This window comes from Phoxinus phoxinus, assembly GCF_949152265.1.
Source record: "Phoxinus phoxinus genome assembly, chromosome: 6".
Taxonomy (NCBI): domain Eukaryota; kingdom Metazoa; phylum Chordata; class Actinopteri; order Cypriniformes; family Leuciscidae; genus Phoxinus; species Phoxinus phoxinus.
In genome coordinates, this window is record NC_136881.1 from 38,782,305 (window position 1) to 38,804,804 (window position 22,500).

The 22,500-nt window shown below is 38.8% G+C and overlaps 1 protein-coding gene across 1 annotated transcript in view; it reads right to left on the reverse strand.

Moving 5' to 3' along the window:
- The window catches only part of pkd1a (polycystic kidney disease 1a), a 110,598-nt gene that overhangs the window by 18,591 nt on the left and 69,507 nt on the right, over window positions 1–22,500 (reverse strand). The window contains exons 25-34 of the mRNA XM_079614744.1: window positions 21,247–21,960; window positions 20,019–20,181; window positions 19,440–19,701; window positions 10,016–10,211; window positions 9,038–9,208; window positions 7,467–7,610; window positions 5,798–6,005; window positions 4,325–4,451; window positions 3,162–3,278; window positions 751–800 (exon numbers count right to left, since the gene is read on the reverse strand). Of these exons, the coding sequence (XP_079470870.1) occupies window positions 751–800; window positions 3,162–3,278; window positions 4,325–4,451; window positions 5,798–6,005; window positions 7,467–7,610; window positions 9,038–9,208; window positions 10,016–10,211; window positions 19,440–19,701; window positions 20,019–20,181; window positions 21,247–21,960 (2,152 nt within the window). The remainder of the gene's footprint in view (window positions 1–750; window positions 801–3,161; window positions 3,279–4,324; window positions 4,452–5,797; window positions 6,006–7,466; window positions 7,611–9,037; window positions 9,209–10,015; window positions 10,212–19,439; window positions 19,702–20,018; window positions 20,182–21,246; window positions 21,961–22,500) is intronic.

Below are 22,500 nucleotides of genomic sequence, written 5' to 3' on the forward strand. Positions count from 1 at the left end.
CACGTGCCCGTGCGCACACACACACACACACACTCACTCAGTCAGCGCACACACACACACATTGACTCAGTCACTCACTCACACATTGACACACACACACACACACACACACTCAGTCAGTCACTCAAACTCACACTGACCACTGACTGACACACACACACACACACACACACTCACTCAGCGCACACACACACACATTGACTCAGTCACTCACTCACACATTGACACACACACACACACACACACACACACACACACACACACACACACACACACACACACACACACACACACACACACACACACACACACACACACACTCACTCACTCACTCACTCGTTCATTATCTCTTGTACTGACTCACAATGAATCGTTCAGTCATTCATTGACTCTTTGATTCACTTCCAGTCATGAATTCACTCACTTTTTGACTCATTCACTCACTAAATCACTCACTGATTCGGTTTTCAATTGCGTAGGATTTCATTCTCATTTATTAAAATCATTTATTTAGCCACTCAGTTGTTTTTTCTGTTCTACTGTTTATTTTATAAAAAATTTACCCAGCACCTCAACATTGTTAAAAAAATAAAAAATAAATAAAAAACAAACCCACAATTTGTTTTAGTTTCATCTTCAGTAACTATAATAACCTTGGTTTGTATGTAAAGGATGTTTAATAATTCTGCAGGTCTCGCTTTAATGAGCCGAGTTTAAGTGTGTCGGTAACCATGGCGACCTCATGCTTACCTCTTAGTGGAAGGAGTGGGCAGGTCAATGTTGGTCTCTTCTGAGTACGTCTGCAGTGTGTGTGTGTGTGTGTGTGTGTGTGTGTGAGAGAGAGAGAGAGAGAGAGAGAGAGAGAGTGAGAGAGAGAGAGAGAGAGAGAGAGAGAGAGAGAGAGAGAGAGTTATTCTTCTGCAGGAACACAATAGACTCAGGATCTGAGCTCACACTGATGTACTTCACAGTTCACAGTTCAATCTAAATGGAGATCGTCGCCTCAGTTTTCCAACCCAAACTTCATCATGGAAATGTGACATTCGGAGACGTGAAACTGCAGCACATTTAAACATTACGACTATGAAGAAACACCTTTCAAGATGCAGACGTTCTTTTCCTAACCACATGATTTGGCTTTTCCTCGTAGCGCACCAGAGAGAATAGAATAAACCAGCGGTGACTCTGACAAACACGATCGTGAAGGTTTCTCTTGGCTTCTGCGCTCATGTGCAAACAAGAGTATTCTGCAAATGCATTCTGATACGCATTTCAATTTGCACCTCATGAAAGGTACGAGAGGGAAACATCTGGGTCTCTGTCAGAATAAATAAAAACACACATTGTATTTTCCCTTTGAGTAATAAAATAGACACGCTTCAAAGCGTCTCTGTTCTGATCCCAGTGTTCAGCTCGGCTCTTTAACACCGCTACACTGCAGTCAATCTCACAGAGGATTACAGAAGCAGTGTAGTAATTATTGTGCAGGTTAACACACACTGTTTTAATGAACAAAATCACTGTGTCAAGACAGAATCATTCTAATTACTCCAATGAGATTCTAATGAGAATCATCACTCAGTGTTCTAACCTCCAGCGATCTGTAGAGCAGAACTGTGAACCATGTTACAGGGTATACTGTGATTGTATTATTTATTATTTTATAAAAAGTGTTTTTTTTCTATTTATTTATTATGAAGTATGCTTATATTTGTTTATTTATTTATTTTAATTTATTTTTAGTGCTTTCAAATCGATTAATCACGATTAATTGCATCTAACATAAAAGTTTGTAAATATGCAGTATATGTATACACACACAGACACACAAACACAGAGACACACACACACACACACACACACACACATATATATATATATATATATATATATATATATATATATAAATACCATATATTATCAATATTTACAATTAAATATTCACATTTACATGTTATAGAATGTTAAAAAAGAAAATATGATGTATAACTTTTAAATAAATAAGAAACTAAATACGTTTTTATAAAATAAATAAAATGAATTAATTAATAAACAAATTAACAAATATATATTTTTTAATTTATAAAAATAAACAAATATAAAAACATTTATTATAGAATAAATTAATAATTTTATAAAAAAAATATAAAAATATAAATATAAAAACACTTCATATAAAATAAACAGTGCTATCAAATCGATTAATCGAATCAAACAATAAAGTTTGTGTATATATTAGGGCTGTCAAAAGATTAATCGCGATTAATCACATCCAAAATAAAAGTTTGTGTTTACATAATATATGTGTGTGTACTGTGTATAATTATTATGTATACATACACACACACATTCATGTATATATTTAAGATATATTTGCATTTATATACTATATATACATTTATATAATTTATATTATATATAAATATTTTATATATAAATATACCCAATTTTTCTTAAATATATACATGATTGTGTGTGTTTATATATATATATATATATATATATATATATATATATATATATATATATATATATAAATAATTATACACAGTACACACACATATATTATGTAAACACAAACTTTTATTTTGGATGCGATTAATCACGATTAATCTTTTGACAGCCCTAGTATATATAATATATATACACACAAATATATATATGTGTGTGTGTGTGTGTGTGTGTGTGTGTATATATATATATACATATTGAATATTTACAAACGTTTATGTTAGATGCAATTAATCGTGATTAATCGATTTGACAGCACTAAAAATAAATAAAAATAAATAAATAAACAAATATACATAATAAATAAATAGAAAAAACACTTTTTTATAAAAAAATAAATAATAAAATTAATGTACCGTATTAGCGAACATAGAAATACCTATAAAACAAATAAATAAAACGTTATAGTAATATTAAGTGCCTTGGGGCAGTCGTGGCCTAATGGTTATAGAGTCGTTGCAGGTTCCACTGCTCCGGGTGTGTGTGTGTGTGTGTGTGTGTGTGTGTGTTCACGACTCCTAACTTGGATGGGTTAAATGCAGAGGGCAACAGAGTAAGGGTTGCTATACTTGGCCTTTACATCACGTCACTTCTGTTTGTGAACCAGCGAAAATCCCAGTTATGAACATCTTCAGACAAACCCAACGTACCTCTCCAGGAATCCCATTCAACATCCGAAAAGAGCTTCCCGTCAACGAGTTATCCAGGAAGTCATCGATCTCCAGAGACTCCTGGTCCACCTGAGGAGGAAGCTGCTCCACAGAGACCTGGACAGAGCAAAGCTTCGTAATGTCCCGCACTGCTGCCTTCATTTATACAGCGCTTCTAACAATACAGACTGTCAAAGCAGCTTTACAGCGATAACAGGAGATTACAGTAACAGAGATTGTTTTGTCTTTACAGCAGCTCTAGAATAAAGTTATTGTCCAGCTACAGTTAGTTTTTCACTTCCGTCGCAAAGATCATTAGTTATATTATTAACTTAGCGACCGCTGACACGACACCGATCTAACAGAAAACACTTAATGGCCGTTCATTTGCACAACAGTGTCTGGCGGCTCGAGAACGACAACTTTGAAATAGGTTCCAAGTTTTGAATTTTTTTTTAAAACGTTATCATCTCCGTGTAGCTAAACGTCAAAAACATGAATCTGTGAAAATGGAGACGGCGTGCACATGCGTATTATGTGTTCAGTCTATAGGTATGCACGTTTGAATATATATATATATGTGACCCTGGACCACAAAACCAGTCACATGGGTACATTTTTTACATTGAGATTTATGCATCATCTGCAAGCTGAATAAATAAGCTTTCCATTGATGTGTGGTTTGTTATGATATGACAATATTTGGCCGAGTTATGACTATTAGTAAATCTGGAATCTGAGGAGCAAAAAATTTGAAACATTGAGAAAATCTCCTTTAAAGTTGTGCATTTATGTTCACGATTGTGCAGCATTCACTCACAAAAATACATGTTTTATATATTTACAGTAGGAAATTTACTAAATATCTTCATGGAACATGATCTTTACTTAATATCCTCATGATTTTTGGCATAAAAGAAAAATCGATAATTTTGACCCATACAATGTATTGTTGGCTATTGCCACAAATATACCCGTGCGTCATGTGACTGGTTTTGTGGTCCGGGGTCATATATATGTGCAGGCGTGTAGTATTTCTTTACAAATTGACAAATTACTTGTCATCCATGGGAACTGGAATAATTTAGCTAACGTTTTACCTCTACAGAGGTACAGATAAAGGCGCTGTCAGTTGTGTGTGTGTGTGTGTGTGTGTGTCTCACCTTACTGCGGCTGAGTCTGAAGAGGCAGAAGACGAGCAGGTACACGGGATAGACCAGGAGACAGCTCACAAGCCCCGCCCACACCGTCTCCACATTCAGCGACACCAGCTGAGACACCGGCGTAGAGCTGACACACACATTCACACACGTCATCAGAACTACAGCCTGGAGGAGTCGTGTTCTGAGAGCGGTTTCTGCTTGGTGAGCAGGAGAGACTTCTTTCACACACATTAAAAACTCTTGACCGGTAGTGTGCATATCACTAGCACGTGCACTGCTATCATATATCATATCTGTGCACTGCTATCATATATCATATCTGTGCACTGCTATCATATATCATATCTGTGCACTGCTATCATATATCATATCTGTGCACTGCTATCATATATCATATCTGTGCACTGCTATCATATATCATATCTGTGCACTGCTATCATATATCATATCTGTGCACTGCTATCATATATCATATCTGTGCACTGCTATCATATCATATTAAAGCTTTTGGATCGGTAAGATTTTGAATGGTTTTGAAAAGAAGTCTCTTCTGTTCACCAAGGCTGCATTCATTTGAATAAAAATGCAAAAAAAAAACAAAAAAAAACTGTAATATTGTTTAATATTATGACAATTTAAAATAAATGTTTTCTATTTTTATATATGTTAAAATGTAATTTATTCCTGTGATCAAAGCTGTATTTTCAGCATCATTACTCCAGTCTTCAGTGTCACATGATCCTCCAGAAATCACTCGAATATGATGATTTGATGCTCAAAAAACATTCACTATTATTATCAAGGTTGAAAACAGTTGTGTACAATTTTGTTTTCAGGATTCTTTGATGAATAGAAAGTTCAAAAGAACAGCATTTGTTTGAAATATAATTTTTAGTAACATTATAAATGTCTTCACTGTAACTTTTGATCAATTTAAATCATCCTTGATGAATACAAATATTGATTTATTTTATTTATCCCCCCCCCCCCCCCCCCCCAAAAAAAATTCTTACTGACCCCAAACTTTTGAATGGTAGTGTTTAATGTTGCAAAAGCTTTCTATTTCAGATAAATGCTGTTCTTTGAACTTTCTATTCATCAAAGAATCCTGAAATAAATTGTCCACAACTGTTTTCAACCTTGATAATAATAGTGAATGTTTCTTGAGCATCAAATCATCATATTAGAGTGATTTCTGGAGGATCATGTGACACTGAAGACTGGAGTAATGATGCTGAAAATACAGCTTTGATCATTAAATTACACTTCAATATATATATTCACGTGGAAAACAGCTATTTTAAATTGTCCTAATATTTCACAATATTACCGTTTTTGTGTGTTTTTCCTCGGTAAACAGAAGAGACTTCTTTCAAAAACATTACAAACCTTCCCGATCCAGAACACTTGAACGGCGGTGCACACCTGCACAGTAACTGACTCAAAAGCGGCACGCATGTCAGTGTGTCTCACCTGTGAGCGTACGCGACGGTGCCGTACCACACGGCGTTGGCCAGCATGCAGAGGTGCATGAGCAGCGAGCCACAGGTGAGGCGCTGGAGACGGGTGAACGGGCTCCTCGGGGGCCGTTCCCACAGAGACAGCCACAGGTGACTCTCACACACCGCTCTCTGCAGCTCCCAGGACAGCAGCCGCGGCCAGAGACGCAGCTCCGCCTCCTCTGAGCACACACACACACCACACACACACAGGTCAGACGACAGGGAGCTGTGCACTAACAATTTTAGTAATTTAGACAGATTTAGTGAGATCAACAATAGCACAAAAAACAGGATTATTAAATTAAATTAGAATATGGTGCAAAAGTTCATTTATATCAGTAATTCAACTTAAAAGATGAAACTAATATATTATATAGACTCATTACATGCAAAGTGAGATATTTCAAGCCTTTATTTGTTATAATTTGTGATGATTATGGCTTACAGCTTATGAAAACCCCAAATTATTAGAATATTGTGAAAAGGTTTTCATAATCATCAAAATTATAACAAATAAAGGCTTGAAATATCTCACTTTGCATGTAATGAGTCTATATAATATATTAGTTTTACCTTTTAAGTTGAATTACTAAAAATATATTTTTTTTTTTCGAGTTTCACCTGTAAAAAAAATAAAAACCAACCATTTTACCATCATTCCCGTGTTAATGGAACATGATGCATAAGTAAAGATTTGGGAAATAAAAAACACATATATATGCCGTTAACAGTAATTTGAACAGTCCACCCTCACTGACCAGTGTTGGGAGTAACACATTTAAAAAAAAAGTAAAAAATATTAGTATTAGTAGTAGAGATTAGTATTTTTTTTTCAAGTACTATTTTAAAATTTACACCATAATATACAATTTTATTTTAATGAAACATGATGCATAAGAAAAGATTGGCTGTACCAAGTATGCCATTAACAGTAATACTAACTACCGGTAGTTATCTAACTAACTAACTAACTAACTAACTAACTAACTAACTAACTAACTAACTAACTCACAGTCCTCTCTCACTGAACAAGCACAAAGTAATTAAATTGTTTTATGATTAGTTGTATTTTCTTAAGTAATATTGTTTAATTTTACACCATAATGTCCAAGCTCGTTTTTTAAATGAAATAAAACATTTTTTTAAACAATTATAACAAATACAAAGTTTTAATTTCCATTTTTCACCCTAAAAACCCATATTGGCATTATTTAATATGAACATTTTATTTAAAAAAATATTAAATATATGATATTTTTTACAGTATATCATTTACTATATTATATATTCATATAAATATATAAAACAATTTATATTTATACATAAATTATATAAATATAAATTAATTAATTATATATAAATTAATTAATTCGAACAATATATTGTATCCTGCATATTATCCAGTGTGTTGTAAAGCTTTAGGCTTACTTTCTATTAAAACTAATAATGTAATATAATTGTTCTTATTAGGAGTGGTGCATTACTTATATCACTAATGTTTGCAAACATTACGAGCAAACAGTGGAATTTAAAGGATTTAATTGAAGTTGTTCTTCGCCGTTATTGTTTCTCTGAATATATTCATAATTCCAGCACAACCAATCACAATCAGTGTTTTATCTGGGGAGGCGGGACTTTACCAGAGGCTTCCACCTCGATCTCCACCCTGCCGTCCGTTTTCTCGTTGTCGACCGAGAGCCATTCTTCAACCAGGAAGAAATAACTGCTGCCCGTCTGCAAGTCCTTCACCAGGACATACTGGAGCAGCCAAGCTGGAGACAGACCTGAGACACAGACAGAGAGAGAGAGAGAGAGGGAGAGAGAGAGAGAGAGAGAGAGAGAGAGAGAGAGAGAGAGAGAGAGAGAGAGAGAGAGAGAGAGAGAGAGAGGGCTTTCATCAGCAGCTCAACGAGTCTGTGTTTCCCGAAACCATCGTTCTAACGGACATTCACAAACAGCATCGCAGACTTGTGTGTTTGACCGACAGATCTCGACCTGTGGTTAAGCAGAGTTTCTTGTATGACGTGTGGACTCAATAAATCCTTATCTTGAGTAAAATAAGCAAGCTGGCATTCAGCACAATCTGTGTCTTTTATTAAAAATACATAGAAATGTAATTTACGTCTTTCAGTTTGTCAAGAGATTTAAAGCGTGGTTATTGAAGAGTGCGCATGTGTGTGAACGTGTTTTAGTACGTAAGATCGAGCTTCTGAATGTATCTGGAAATAAAGCAAAATAACTGAGAAAAATGAGAAATAGTCCTCAGATGCCTTGACCGTAATTTATAGCAAAACATCAAGCATTAATGCGATCTCGAAGTGATTCATTAAAAGTAGTTGCTTCATAAATTAATTAAAAACATAAAAAAACAAAGTACACCTGATGCACACTTCTTTGTTCTGCATTTTCTAGAACAAGAGTTTAAGAACCTGACTGTATATTTGTGTAATTAATTAAAGGGGCTATGTGTAGTTTTCAGCGGCATCTAGCGGTGATGTTTCAGATTGCAACCAATACGTTTACAAGCGAGAGCTCGTGCGCGTGCTTTTTAAAATTTTTGTATTACTATGTGGAGTTTGTGTTGGAGTCTGTGTTGTGCTAGTCGTTTCTTAGTATTAGCAGACTCCATGTCATAAAGTTGCAGTGTCGTCGCTGTTGAGTGCAAAGTCAGTAGACGAGGCGAGACGTTCGGGAGCGCGCATGCAGGTCTCAGTCACGGCACTGGATTTCGCGGCAAATCCGACCTGGAGCATCACATAGAAATAGGAATACTTGCTTTCAGAGGTAATAGCAAAACCCGCCAAGTGGATCATTTTATTGTGCGTCTACAACCCCTTCACACACAGGTAATACAAAATGGATTCATTTTAGTAGAAAAACTCCACATAGCACCTTTAAGAGAAACCAAATTACTCGTAAACGCGACTTTCCACCTCGTACGTACAAACTTCCCAGGAGGACTTGAGCGCACCATTAGACTCGACTCTGAAGTAGGAGATAAATTAGTTCCTCCAAAAGGAGTTCCTAGAACTAAAACCGTTCCTAGTTCCTGCGGTGCGAACGCGCCAAAATCCGGGAACTTCTGCCAATAGCTTTAGGAACTATGAAAAGGTTCCTCCGGTGCGAAAGCCCCCCGGGTTTCTCACAGTTCTGCCCCGTTCCACAGGGGGCAAAAGTTGTTTATGCCCGCTATGCCGGCCCGGTTAGGTACCTTTGTTGTCGTGCCAGACGCGGATCTTGAGCACGCTGGCCAGGCTGGTGTCTGTGGCGATGTGGAAGATGTCCAGGCTGTTACGAGCGAACGCCCCGACGCTGTCCAGGTGTCTGTGTCCACTGCGACTCTCGCTGCCGTGAAGACTGATGCCGACGTGAGCCGTGGTGCCTGGACCGGGAGAAACACACTGAGATCAAACCATCTCAATCAAGACAACCGGCATACTGAAGGATACACTGACTCTGGATAAACTGAGAATCATGATTCGTTTTTTGTTTCAAACAGACATCACGATTCTCCCACGATTCTGAACACACTAGACAAAATAACATGTCATTTGTTACAAAAATGTTAATTGCTGCAGTCTATTTAAAATATTGAATTAATTTGAATTAATTATAAAAAATAAAATAAAAACGGGATAAATGAATGATTCAATGACTCAATTACTGGATGAATCAGCGTTTTTGAATGAATCTCTTGAATGAATGATTCATATACATACATTTTAACATTCACTTGTCGCCACCTACTGGTGTAACGATGTAATTGGCGTTTCAGACGTTTGCCGTTTGTCTTTCAGGAATGAGATCGTGTGTGTTTGAATCGAGATCACAATCTTTTAGCGATTAATCCTGCATCTCTACAAGGATGGGAATATTCTTTGCTCGAATACATAAAACTGATAAATTCATTCATCGAGACTGACAGTCTGTTGGTAACTAATCGGTTGTAAACAAACCAGCCGAAGACGTAACTATATATACATATAAAAAATATAAAAACAATACCTAATAAAAATGACAAAAACACAACACAATGACTAAAACTTTAACCAAAATTTAAATAAAACAAAAGTGTGTGCCACTATAATAACACTGACAGCGGTTGTTCGCTTTTCATATTGACCGGATGGTTTCCGGACGACCGGACTCTCTGAGCGAGTGATGATCTGTGAAGCGCTCCTGATCTCACCTGCTCCGTAGGCCCAGCCGGTCTTCACCTGGATCTCGTACTTGTAGAGCCCGTCCTTCCCACACAGCGGGACCACCGAGGCCCGTCTCAGGTCCATCTGATCCAGCTTCCGCAGGATAGCTCCGGCCACAGCGTAACACAGCAGTCCGATCACACACACCAACACCACCACCAGACTGCGGGTCACTGAACGCTCCTGACCGGGACGAGACACGTGACACTGACTGTCACTCACTGTCCCTTAAAGGAATGACTTTAGCTTATTCACCGTATCCCCCGTTGGTGTTATTTTGTCACTTATTGGGAGCAGTATGCTAGCTGGAGCCATTTACCTCCAGTCTTTGTGCTAAGCTAGGCTAGCGGTGGATGCGTCAGACAGAGTTACGGCCCGCACGGAGATGAGATGGGTGTGTGTGGACTTATCTAACTCTGGGGGATACGGTGGATAAGCTAAAGTCCCAAAAAGTCGGCGTGTTCCTTTAAACCAGAACTCTCAAACTATAATTTACTTTCAAGGAATCACTACTATTATGTCCAGACTGATAGAAGCCTAATTTAATATATATATATATATATATATATATATATATATATATATATATATATATATATATATATATATATATATATATATATATAAAATATAACATAATAAATATAGCTGCAAGCAGCGATTACGGGCCCAAGCCGGTGGCACCGCCACCCTGGTGCCTTTAGTTACACTAAAGGCACCGGGCTGGCGCTGCCACCGGCTTGGGCCCTCCATCGCTGCTTGCAGCTATATTTATTTATATATATATATATATATATATATATATATATATATATATATATATATAAAAAGCCGCCACCCCCGTTGCCTTTCGGGTTCCTGTGCACGACGGGCAATAACGTAACCCCGCTTTGACTGTCGAGAAGAAGTCTGCTTTAGAGCTTGCATCAGTGTGAGTCTTTCTGCTCCCCTCCAAACACACACAGAAAAGGGGGGGGGCTGTCTGTGTGTGTGCCCTCCCTCCCTCCCCACACACACACACAGAGAGAATGGCAGGGGGAACTCTGTCAGAGAGAGACAAAACCACATTCAAACCAAAATATCTGACTTCCTGTTGGTCGGAGCTAATGACTGTAAATGAGAAAGTTGTCCGGATCGATAAGCACAATTTACATACCGAGTTTTGTGACTGTAGGTAAAAATAACACACCCACTTTAGTCAAAAGTATCTTGAAAGTAACACACTTCCTGCTGCCAGTTGGTGGCGCTATAACTTTGACTCACAATAGTCACATCCATGTGATCGCCCTCTTACAACAAACACACTGCTGAAGTTTCATCAAGATCAATAAATGTATGAAGACGTTATAACACATTGTGTTTTTCTTTTCTCGCCATAACTTCGTTTCCTCGCCACGGCCAAACCGTTCGAGATATCAAAAATCCGTCCGCAATTTACCGTCCTCAATGTCTTGACTTCATGCTGACCGAGTTTGGTGGCGATAGGATAATTTTTCTTGGACGAGTATATCAAATTCCAGGGGCATGCATTTTCATACAGCCCATAATAGCCGACTTCCTGTTGGACTGGCGTAAAACTTAGAGCACGAAAGTTGTTCGGCCCGATTAAATCTATATGTGTACCGAGTTTCATATTATTACATGCAAACGTGTTTGATATATGGACCAAGTTTTTCGGACCCCGTTAAAGGGGGCGCTGTTGAGCCCCCCTGCCACGCCCGGGTACCAGCTTCAGCCCGGCCCTGTTGGCCGCAGGTTCTGACCTGTGTGCAAAGTTTCAAGAGTTTTCGAGCACGTTAAGGGCCCCAAAAGTGCCCGAGAAGTCCCACACAGCAGAGAAAGGGTTAAAATAAAGCCCCCCCTCCTCTCTCACACACACAGACACTGAGAGAGACTGGCAAAATTCCCATCAAATCACATTCAAACCAAAATATCTGACTTCCTGTTGGTCGGAGCTAATGACTGTAAATTAGAAAGTTGTCCGGCTCGGGGAGATAAATATAAATACCGATTTTTGTTACTGTAGGTAAAACTAATACCCCATTTTTGACTAAAGGTGGCGAAAGTGACATTTTGAAAGTGACACACTTCCTGCTGCCAGTTGGTGGCGCTATAACTTTGACTCACAATAGTCACATCCATGTGATCGGCCTCTTACAGCGAACACACTGCTGAAGTTTCATCAAGATCAATTTATGTATGAGGATGTTATAACACACTTCCTGTTTACAATATTCGCCATTAATTTGTTTCCTCACCACGGCCAAACCGTTCGAGATATCAAAAATCCCCTCGCAATTTATCATCCTCCATGTCTTGGCTTCATGCACACCGAGTTTCGTGGTCATCGGATGAATTCTCTTGGAGAAGTGTTTCAAATGCCAGAACATGTGTTTCCATACAACCCATAATAGCCGACTTCCTGTTGGGCTGGCGTAAAACTTAGAGCACGAAAGTTGTCCGGCCCGATGATATCTAAATGTGTACCGAGTTTCATATTATTACATGCAAGCGTGTTTGATATATACGGACAAGTGTTTGAATCCCATTCCAGGGGGCGCTGTCGAGCCCCCCTGCCACGCCCGGGTCCCAGCTTCAGTCGGGCCCTAATGGCCGCGGGTTCTGACATTTGTGCAAAGTTTCAAGAGTTTTTGAGCACGTTAAGGCCCCCAAAAGTGCCCAAAAGGTAGTAAAATAATAATAATAAAGAAGAATAATAATAAATATATATATATATATATATATATATATATATAAATAAATATAGCTGCAAGCAGCGATTACGGGCCCAAGCCGGTGGCACCGCCACCCTGGTGCCTTTAGTTACACTAAAGGCACCGGGCTGGCGCTGCCACCGGCTTGGGCCCTCCATCGCTGCTTGCAGCTATATTTATTTATATATATATATATATATATATATATATATATATATATATATATATATATAAAAAGCCGCCACCCCGTTGCCTTTCGGGTTCCTGTGCACGACGGGCAATAACGTAACCCCGCTTTGACTGTCGAGAAGAAGTCTGCTTTAGAGCTTGTATCAGTGTGAGTCTTTCTGCTCCCCTCCAAACACACACAGAAAAGGGGGGGCTGTCTGTGTGTGTGCCCTCCCTCCCTCCCTCCCCACACACACACACACACACACACACACACACACACACACACACACACACACACACACACACACACAGAGAGAATGGCAGGGGGAACAAATCAGAGAGAGACAAAACCACATTCAAACCAAAATATCTGACTTCCTGTTGGTCGGAGCTAATGACTGTAAATGAGAAAGTTGTCCGGATCGATAAGCACAATATACAGACCGAGTTTTGTGACTGTAGGTAAAAATAACCCCCCCACTTTAGTCAAAAGTATCTTGAAAGTAACACACTTCCTGCTGCCAGTTGGTGGCGCTATAACTTTGACTCACAATAGTCACATCCATGTGATCGCCCTCTTACAACAAACACACTGCTGAAGTTTCATCAAGATCAATTAATGTATGAAGATGTTATAACACATCGTGTTTCTCTTTTCTCGCCATAATTTTGTTTCCTCGCCACGGCCAAACCGTTCGAGCTATCAAAAATCCGTCCGCAATTTAGCGTCCTCAATGTCTTGACTTCATGCTGACCGAGTTTGGTGGCGATAGGATAATTTTTCTTGGACGAGTATATCAAATTCCAGGGGCATGCATTTTCATACAGCCCATAATAGCCGACTTCCTGTTGGACTGGCGTAAAACTTAGAGCACGAAAGTTGTTCGGCCCGATTAAATCTATATGTGTACCGAGTTTCATATTATTACATGCAAACGTGTTTGATATATGGACCAAGTTTTTCGGACCACGTTCAAGGGGGCGCTGTTGAGCTCCCCTGCCACGCCCGGGTACCAGCTTCAGCCCAGCCCTGATGGCCGCAGGTTCTGACCTGTGTGCAAAGTTTCAAGAGTTTTCGAGCACGTTAAGGGCCCCAAAAGTGCCCGAGAAGTCCCACACAGCAGAGAAAGGGTTAAAATAAAGCCCCCCTCCTCTCTCACACACACAGACACTGAGAGAGACTGGCAAAATTCCCATCAAATCACATTCAAACCAAAATATCTGACTTCCTGTTGGTCGGAGCTAATGACTGTAAATTAGAAAGTTGTCCGGCTCGGGGAGATAAATATAGATACCGATTTTTGTTACTGTAGGTAAAACTAATACCCCATTTTTGACTAAAGGTGGCGCTACTGAGCCCCTCCACCGCGCCCGTTTCTGAAACTTCACACATACCTAGTACCTAATAAATCTGATATGCATGTTGAGTTTCATGCAATTTGAAGCATGTTAAGAGCCTCAAATGCACCCAAAAAGAATATAACAGTTTAAAGCGTTGCCATGGCAACAGTATTTAAGATATCAATAATTCTTTCACAGGTCTACATCTGCCGTGTGTTTACATTATACACATAAAGTTTGAAGCAAATCGGGTAAAAATAAGAGGGTGAATTCAAAGCATTTTGAAAGTGACACACTTCCTGCTGCCAGTTGGTGGCGCTATAACTTTGACTCACAATAGTCACATCCATGTGATCGGCCTCTTACAACGAACACACTGCTGAAGTTTCATCAAGATCAATTAATGTATGAGGATGTTATAACACACTTCCTGTTTCCAATATTCGCCATAAATTCGTTTCCTCGCCACGGCCAAACCGTTCGAGATATCAAAAATCCCCTCGCAATTTTTCATCCTCCATGTCTTGACTTCATGCACACCGAGTTTCGTGGTGATTGGTTGAATCGTCTAGGAGGAGTATTTTAAATTCCATTGCATGTGTTTTTTAAACTACGCCAAATAGCCGACTTCCTGTTGGGCTGGGGTAAAAAGTCAGAGCACGAAGGATATATGAACCGATGAGATCTATAAGTGTACCGAGTTTCATATTATTACACGCAAGCGTGTTTGATTTATGGACCAAGTTTTCGGACCGCGTTCCAGGGGGCGCTGTCGAGCCCCCCTGCCACGCCCGGGTCCCAGCTTCAGTCCGGCTCTAATGGCCGCGGGTTCTGACATTTGTGCAAAGTTTCAAGAGTTTTTGAGCACGTTAAGGCCCCCAAAAGTGCCCAAAAGGTAGTAATATAATAATAATAAATAATAATAAATAATAAATAATAAAGAAGAATAATCCGAAGGAAAACAATAGGGCCTTCGCCTTTTCAAGGCTTGGGCCCTAATAAATAAATAATAATCTGAAGGAAAACAATAGGGCCTTCGCCTTTTCAAGGCTTGGGCCCTAATTAAGATCCCTTTGACCAGAAATAAGTTCAATCCGTCAAGATATGGACTTCTAAATGGACTTCAATATGGCTAATGAAGCATCAGAAGTTGTCTATGAGTATGTATGGAAAGTTCAAGATTGAGGATTTTTTGGCCAGAAATATTTTCCTTGGGTCAAATATGGACTTCTGTATGGCTAATATAACATCACAACAAGTCAATCTTTATGAATAGCAAGTTAATGTTCAGGTAACTCTTTGGCCAGGAATATGTCCATTAAGTCAAAAAGTGACCTCTGTATACAGAGTTCAAAGACTCTGTATGGCAGATTTTTCATCAAAAGTAGTCTATATTTTTTTTTTGTTTTTTATTTTTTTTTAGGACCCTTTTACCGGAAATAAGTTCAATAGGTTAGATATGGCCATATATGGCTTATGAAGCATCAGAATGAGTCAATGAGTATGTATAGAAAAATCAAGATGAGGACTCTTTGGCCAAAAATATGTTCAGTAGGTCAGATATGGAATTCTGAATGGCTGATTTAACATCAGGAGTCTCTAAGTTTATATAGTTTAAAAACAATTAGGACCCTTTGACCAGAAATAAGTTCAATGGCCTGATATGTATATCTATTGGACTTATAAAGCATCAGTAGGAGTCTTTCAGTGTATATAGAAACTTCAAGATTGAGGACTCTTTGGCCAGAAATATGTTCAGTAGGTAAAATATGGAATTCTGAATGGCTGATTTAACATCAGGAGTCTCTAAGTTTATATAGTTTAAAACCAATTAGGACCCTTTGACCAGAAATAAGTTTAATCCGTCAAGATATGGACTTCTAAATGGACTTCAATATGGCTAAAGAAGCATCAGAACTTGTCAATGAGTATGTATGGAAAGTTCAAGATTGAGGATTTTTTGGCCAGAAATATTTTCCTTGGGTCAAATATGGACTTCTGTATGGCTAATATAACATCACAACAAGTCAATCTTTACGAATAGCAAGTTAATGTTCAGGTACTCTTTGGCCAGGAATATGACCATTAAGTCAAAAAGTGACCTCTGTATACAGAGTTCAAAGACTCTGTATGGCAGATTTTTCATCAAAAGTAGTCTATTTTTTTTTTTTTTTTTTTTTTAGGACCCTTTAACCGGAAATAAGTTCAATAGGTCAGATATGGCCATATATGGCTTATGAAGCATCAGAATGAGTCAATGAGTATGTATAGAAAAATCAAGATGAGGACTCTTTGGCCAAAAATATGTTCAGTAGGTAAAATATGGAATTCTGAATGGCTGATTTAACATCAGGAGTCTCTAAGTTTATACAGTTTAAAACCAAATATAGCTGCAAGCAGCGATTACGGGCCCAAGCCGGTGGCACCGCCACCCTGGTGCCTTTAGTTACACTAAAGGCACCGGGCTGGCGCTGCCACCGGCTTGGGCCCTCCATCGCTGCTTGCAGCTATATTTATTTATATATATATATATATATATATATATATATATATATATATATATATAAAAAGCCGCCACCCCGTTGCCTTTCGGGTTCCTGTGCACGACGGGCAATAACGTAACCCCGCTTTGACTGTCGAGAAGAAGTCTGCTTTAGAGCTTGCATCAGTGTGAGTCTTTCTGCTCCCCTCCAAACACACACAGAAAAGGGGGGGGGCTGTCTGTGTGTGTGCCCTCCCTCCCTCCCCACACACACACACAGAGAGAATGGCAGGGGGAACTCTGTCAGAGAGAGACAAAACCACATTCAAACCAAAATATCTGACTTCCTGTTGGTCGGAGCTAATGACTGTAAATGAGAAAGTTGTCCGGATCGATAAGCACAATTTACATACCGAGTTTTGTGACTGTAGGTAAAAATAACACACCCACTTTAGTCAAAAGTATCTTGAAAGTAACACACTTCCTGCTGCCAGTTGGTGGCGCTATAACTTTGACTCACAATAGTCACATCCATGTGATCGCCCTCTTACAACAAACACACTGCTGAAGTTTCATCAAGATCAATAAATGTATGAAGACGTTATAACACATTGTGTTTTTCTTTTCTCGCCATAACTTCGTTTCCTCGCCACGGCCAAACCGTTCGAGATATCAAAAATCCGTCCGCAATTTACCGTCCTCAATGTCTTGACTTCATGCTGACCGAGTTTGGTGGCGATAGGATAATTTTTCTTGGACGAGTATATCAAATTCCAGGGGCATGCATTTTCATACAGCCCATAATAGCCGACTTCCTGTTGGACTGGCGTAAAACTTAGAGCACGAAAGTTGTTCGGCCCGATTAAATCTATATGTGTACCGAGTTTCATATTATTACATGCAAACGTGTTTGATATATGGACCAAGTTTTTCGGACCCCGTTAAAGGGGGCGCTGTTGAGCCCCCCTGCCACGCCCGGGTACCAGCTTCAGCCCGGCCCTGTTGGCCGCAGGTTCTGACCTGTGTGCAAAGTTTCAAGAGTTTTCGAGCACGTTAAGGGCCCCAAAAGTGCCCGAGAAGTCCCACACAGCAGAGAAAGGGTTAAAATAAAGCCCCCCCTCCTCTCTCACACACACAGACACTGAGAGAGACTGGCAAAATTCCCATCAAATCACATTCAAACCAAAATATCTGACTTCCTGTTGGTCGGAGCTAATGACTGTAAATTAGAAAGTTGTCCGGCTCGGGGAGATAAATATAAATACCGATTTTTGTTACTGTAGGTAAAACTAATACCCCATTTTTGACTAAAGGTGGCGAAAGTGACATTTTGAAAGTGACACACTTCCTGCTGCCAGTTGGTGGCGCTATAACTTTGACTCACAATAGTCACATCCATGTGATCGGCCTCTTACAGCGAACACACTGCTGAAGTTTCATCAAGATCAATTTATGTATGAGGATGTTATAACACACTTCCTGTTTACAATATTCGCCATTAATTTGTTTCCTCACCACGGCCAAACCGTTCGAGATATCAAAAATCCCCTCGCAATTTATCATCCTCCATGTCTTGGCTTCATGCACACCGAGTTTCGTGGTCATCGGATGAATTCTCTTGGAGAAGTGTTTCAAATGCCAGAACATGTGTTTCCATACAACCCATAATAGCCGACTTCCTGTTGGGCTGGCGTAAAACTTAGAGCACGAAAGTTGTCCGGCCCGATGATATCTAAATGTGTACCGAGTTTCATATTATTACATGCAAGCGTGTTTGATATACGGACAAGTGTTTGAATCCCATTCCAGGGGGCGCTGTCGAGCCCCCCTGCCACGCCCGGGTCCCAGCTTCAGTCGGGCCCTAATGGCCGCGGGTTCTGACATTTGTGCAAAGTTTCAAGAGTTTTTGAGCACGTTAAGGCCCCCAAAAGTGCCCAAAAGGTAGTAAAATAATAATAATAAAGAAGAATAATAATAATAATAAATAATAATCTGAAGGAAAACAATAGGGCCTTCGCCTTTTCAAGGCTTGGGCCCTAATTAGTATAGATTAAGAATATTTTGAAAATGAAAATATATAAAATTAATAAAAAATAATATATATTTAATGTATTTAAAATTTGCAAAAAACAAATATAAAAACATCAATTTTAAATACTACTTATTATGTCAGAACAAAAAGGCTAATTTTAAAAATACTATTTTATGAGAAAATATAATATAATATAAATAATATATACATTTAATACTTAAAAAAATTATAATATATATATTATTTTCATATAATAAACGTAACTTTTATGGAATCATTAGTGCTATGTCCAGACGGAGGGCTAATTTTTATATATCTAAAAATATTTATAATATAATGTGATATAACATAATATATTTATTCAAATAGATTTTGAAAATAAAAATAATAAAAACTATATTTGTATATATTAAACATGAGAAAAAAATAAAAATAAAAGAGAAAATAAACATTTTAAATGATCATTATTACTAATATAATATAATATTCTTCACATAAACAAATGTATATTAATAACATTTCATATATTTGAAACTATTTGAAAGTATCATTACTGCTATTTCTGGACGGAAGGAAGGTTTAAAATTTTAAATGATTAATTTCTAAAATAATCATATAAGTGATAATGAATATGAATAATAGTGTGAGGCGTGTTGAGCTGCAACACTCACGGGGATGATGAAGGAGACGGCGTCGGGCGGGACGAACAGGCTGGCGGCGAAGGCGGTGAGATGACGCGTGCGACACACGGCTCGGCCCACGCTGGTCTCGGGGAGAGGAACCATCCCGTCCGTACGCCACTGGCGCGCGCTCTCGCTGAAATACTGGCATAGAGACGTGAACACGGCCACCTCCAGCCGGATCAGAGCCGGGTCATCTGCGCCGCAGCCCGTCGACACGTTTATGAAGTGCTCGCGCGTGGTGTCGTACCAGCTGATGGAGAGACCACAGGGAACACTTTTATTTTAGTGGCTAAAACAAAATGGATAGAGATTGAAATCTGACAGGATGAGCCACTCTCCTTGTGTTCTGTGATCTTAATGGATGAGTCACTCGGTAAAGGGCTGTTGATGCTCATTTGGCAAACTAAAGAGCCGCCCGCATACAAACTCATCGTTTATTACAGATGAACGGCTTTTCATTAACATGCACTTCCAGGATTTTACAGCCAAATATAGCAGTGAGAAACATCAAACCATTAGAACTGACTGCTTAAAAGCTTCAAAGCTTTAATTGCTGACGTCTCTTACTCTGGAGACAGGAAGAAAGTGTAGAGTCGGTGGTCCAGGTCTCGCCCCCGCGTCATATTGAGCGTGATGCGTTTCCTGTCAGTGCTGTTGTATTCGTTGGGCCATTCAGAAGTGTGCAGATAGGCCGTGATCGATGGATCCAATTCCCACGTTTCTGGAGAATCTGAGGACGACGGGATGAATGGAAATAGGTGTTAGGGATTCATAAAGTCAAGAAACACTCAAAAGAAGGATGACATTCCCTGAATATGATATTTCCCCTTGACCCCTTCTGCATGGATACATAAATAAAGTTGATTTTTACGATGTTGGTACACATGCATTAATAAACACAGACTAGTCACGTTAGTTCAGCCAAACACAAGAGAACAGGGTTTCCAGGGCATCCGCTAAAAGTATTAAAATAATTTTTGATAAGTGAAATAAAGCTAAAATAAACAAACAATAAAACAAAAATAAAATAAAAAAAAACGAACTTAAGTTTAAATTCAAGTACTAAAATTACTAAACCCGAAATAAAATAAAATAGAAATGTTTAAAAAAAACTAATAAAAATGACAAAAGCACATAGCAAAATGACTAAAACTTAAACTAGGATTAAAATTAAAACATTAAAAAATAAAAGCCAATTCAAAATATTAATAATACTTTTATTAATAAACAATTTTTTTTAACACATTAAAAAATAACACAAATAAACCTAAAATAACACAAATAAACCTAAAATAACACAAATAAACCTAAAATAACACAAATAAACCTAAAATAACACAAATAAACCTAAAATAACAATAGTGCCCATAGTGTTTTATTAATCAAATATGTTTAAAATGATTTTTTGCGCATTTTACATTGATGAAATGTAATGTTATTTTCACATTCAGCTGATCAGATAATATTAATTATGTTGATTTTATTCTAGCACTAGTTTTTAATAGAAGAATAAAAAAATAAAAAAATATTTTTTTTTGGGGGGGGGGGTTCAAAGTGTTAAGCATCATCTTTAAGAACAGTATTTTATTTTTACTTTACATATTTAGTAATCAGACAATATTTGAACAACTTTCTTACACACTAGGGCCACATAAAAGTCAATTACTTAATTTTGTGAACAACATGTTGCCCTTATAATATCACACCTATATATTTTCTCATACAGTATAATATTTGTTAGTTTGCGACACTATTAATCTACTCTCAGTGGCTCCCCCTTGTGTTACGATCTTACCGTCCAGTACGGTGAAGTTGAGTTGGACGTAGATTCCCGCCAGTCTGTTGGCGTTCCTCGCGCTCACCCTCACAACGACCGAACTGCAGCGACTGACGTTCTCGGCTCCCGCCGGCGCCAAGATGGCCTCCAATCCGCTAGCGTCCAGCCCGGCCACGCTTCCATTATTAACGGCAACCGTTATGGCCTGGCTCTCGTCCAGACCCGAGATGGGAATCTGTGTGCCGTTCACCGTGCGAAACTCCATGGACGCCACCTCCGTAGACACGGTGTGATTGGCGACATAGTTAAACGGGAATGGATTTGGCTCCATTTGGAAGAGCAGTTGCACGATGCCGTCCTCGCCATTGGCTCCTGGCGCCAGAGCGCCCCCTGCTGCCCGTCCCAGACTAGTGTTGAACGCTCGCGGGATGGAGAAGCGCCGGCACTCGGGCGCGTCGCTCTCGCCGTAGCAGAGCAGGCTCTGAGGATCGGCACGTTTCCCGGCGGCTGCGATCTCGGCGCCGCGGAGGATCAGGGGCTCCTCGTTCAGGACGCGGCCCAGCATCAGGATCCGCATGAGGACGGAGGACAGGGTGTAGGCTTTAGCCGCCACTCGCAGCGGGTGATGCTGATGCTCCTCTAGGAGGAGCAGAGGCTGCTGGGAAATGCTGTCGCGGTCCTCGGCCTCCGGCGCCGGAGATGAGGTCTGGCTCACCTGGTGGATCAGGTCACCTGACGGGGGGAATTACAGGAGGTTTCAATTACTGAAAACCAGCAGGATTTAAGGCTCAATGAAAACACAAACAGGAGAGAAGTGCTGTACGCTTCTTCATAAATATATAAAAAATTAAATAGAACATTACATTAATTGCAATTAATCACACTGCCCCAAATTAAAGATTAATCAAAGACATGGCAGATGAGTAAATAACTGAACTGACATAATATAATGTAATATAATATAATAAATTCTATTTTTAAACAATACTTTCTATAAATTAAAAGTATAAATTAGCCTTGAGAAAAATGAAATGTATATACCTAATTAAAAAATTACTCTTATAAATGAAAGTCCCAAAATTAAGACAAATCAATTACATTATTGTGGCAAATAATATAATAAAATATATTTTTTAACAATATTTTCTATAAATTAAAGTATAAATTAGCTTTGAGAAAAATAGAAATATACATATCTTTTAAGCATGGGGTAATTTTAAAATGACTCTTATAAATGAAAGCCCCAAAATGAAGACATTATTGTGGCAAATA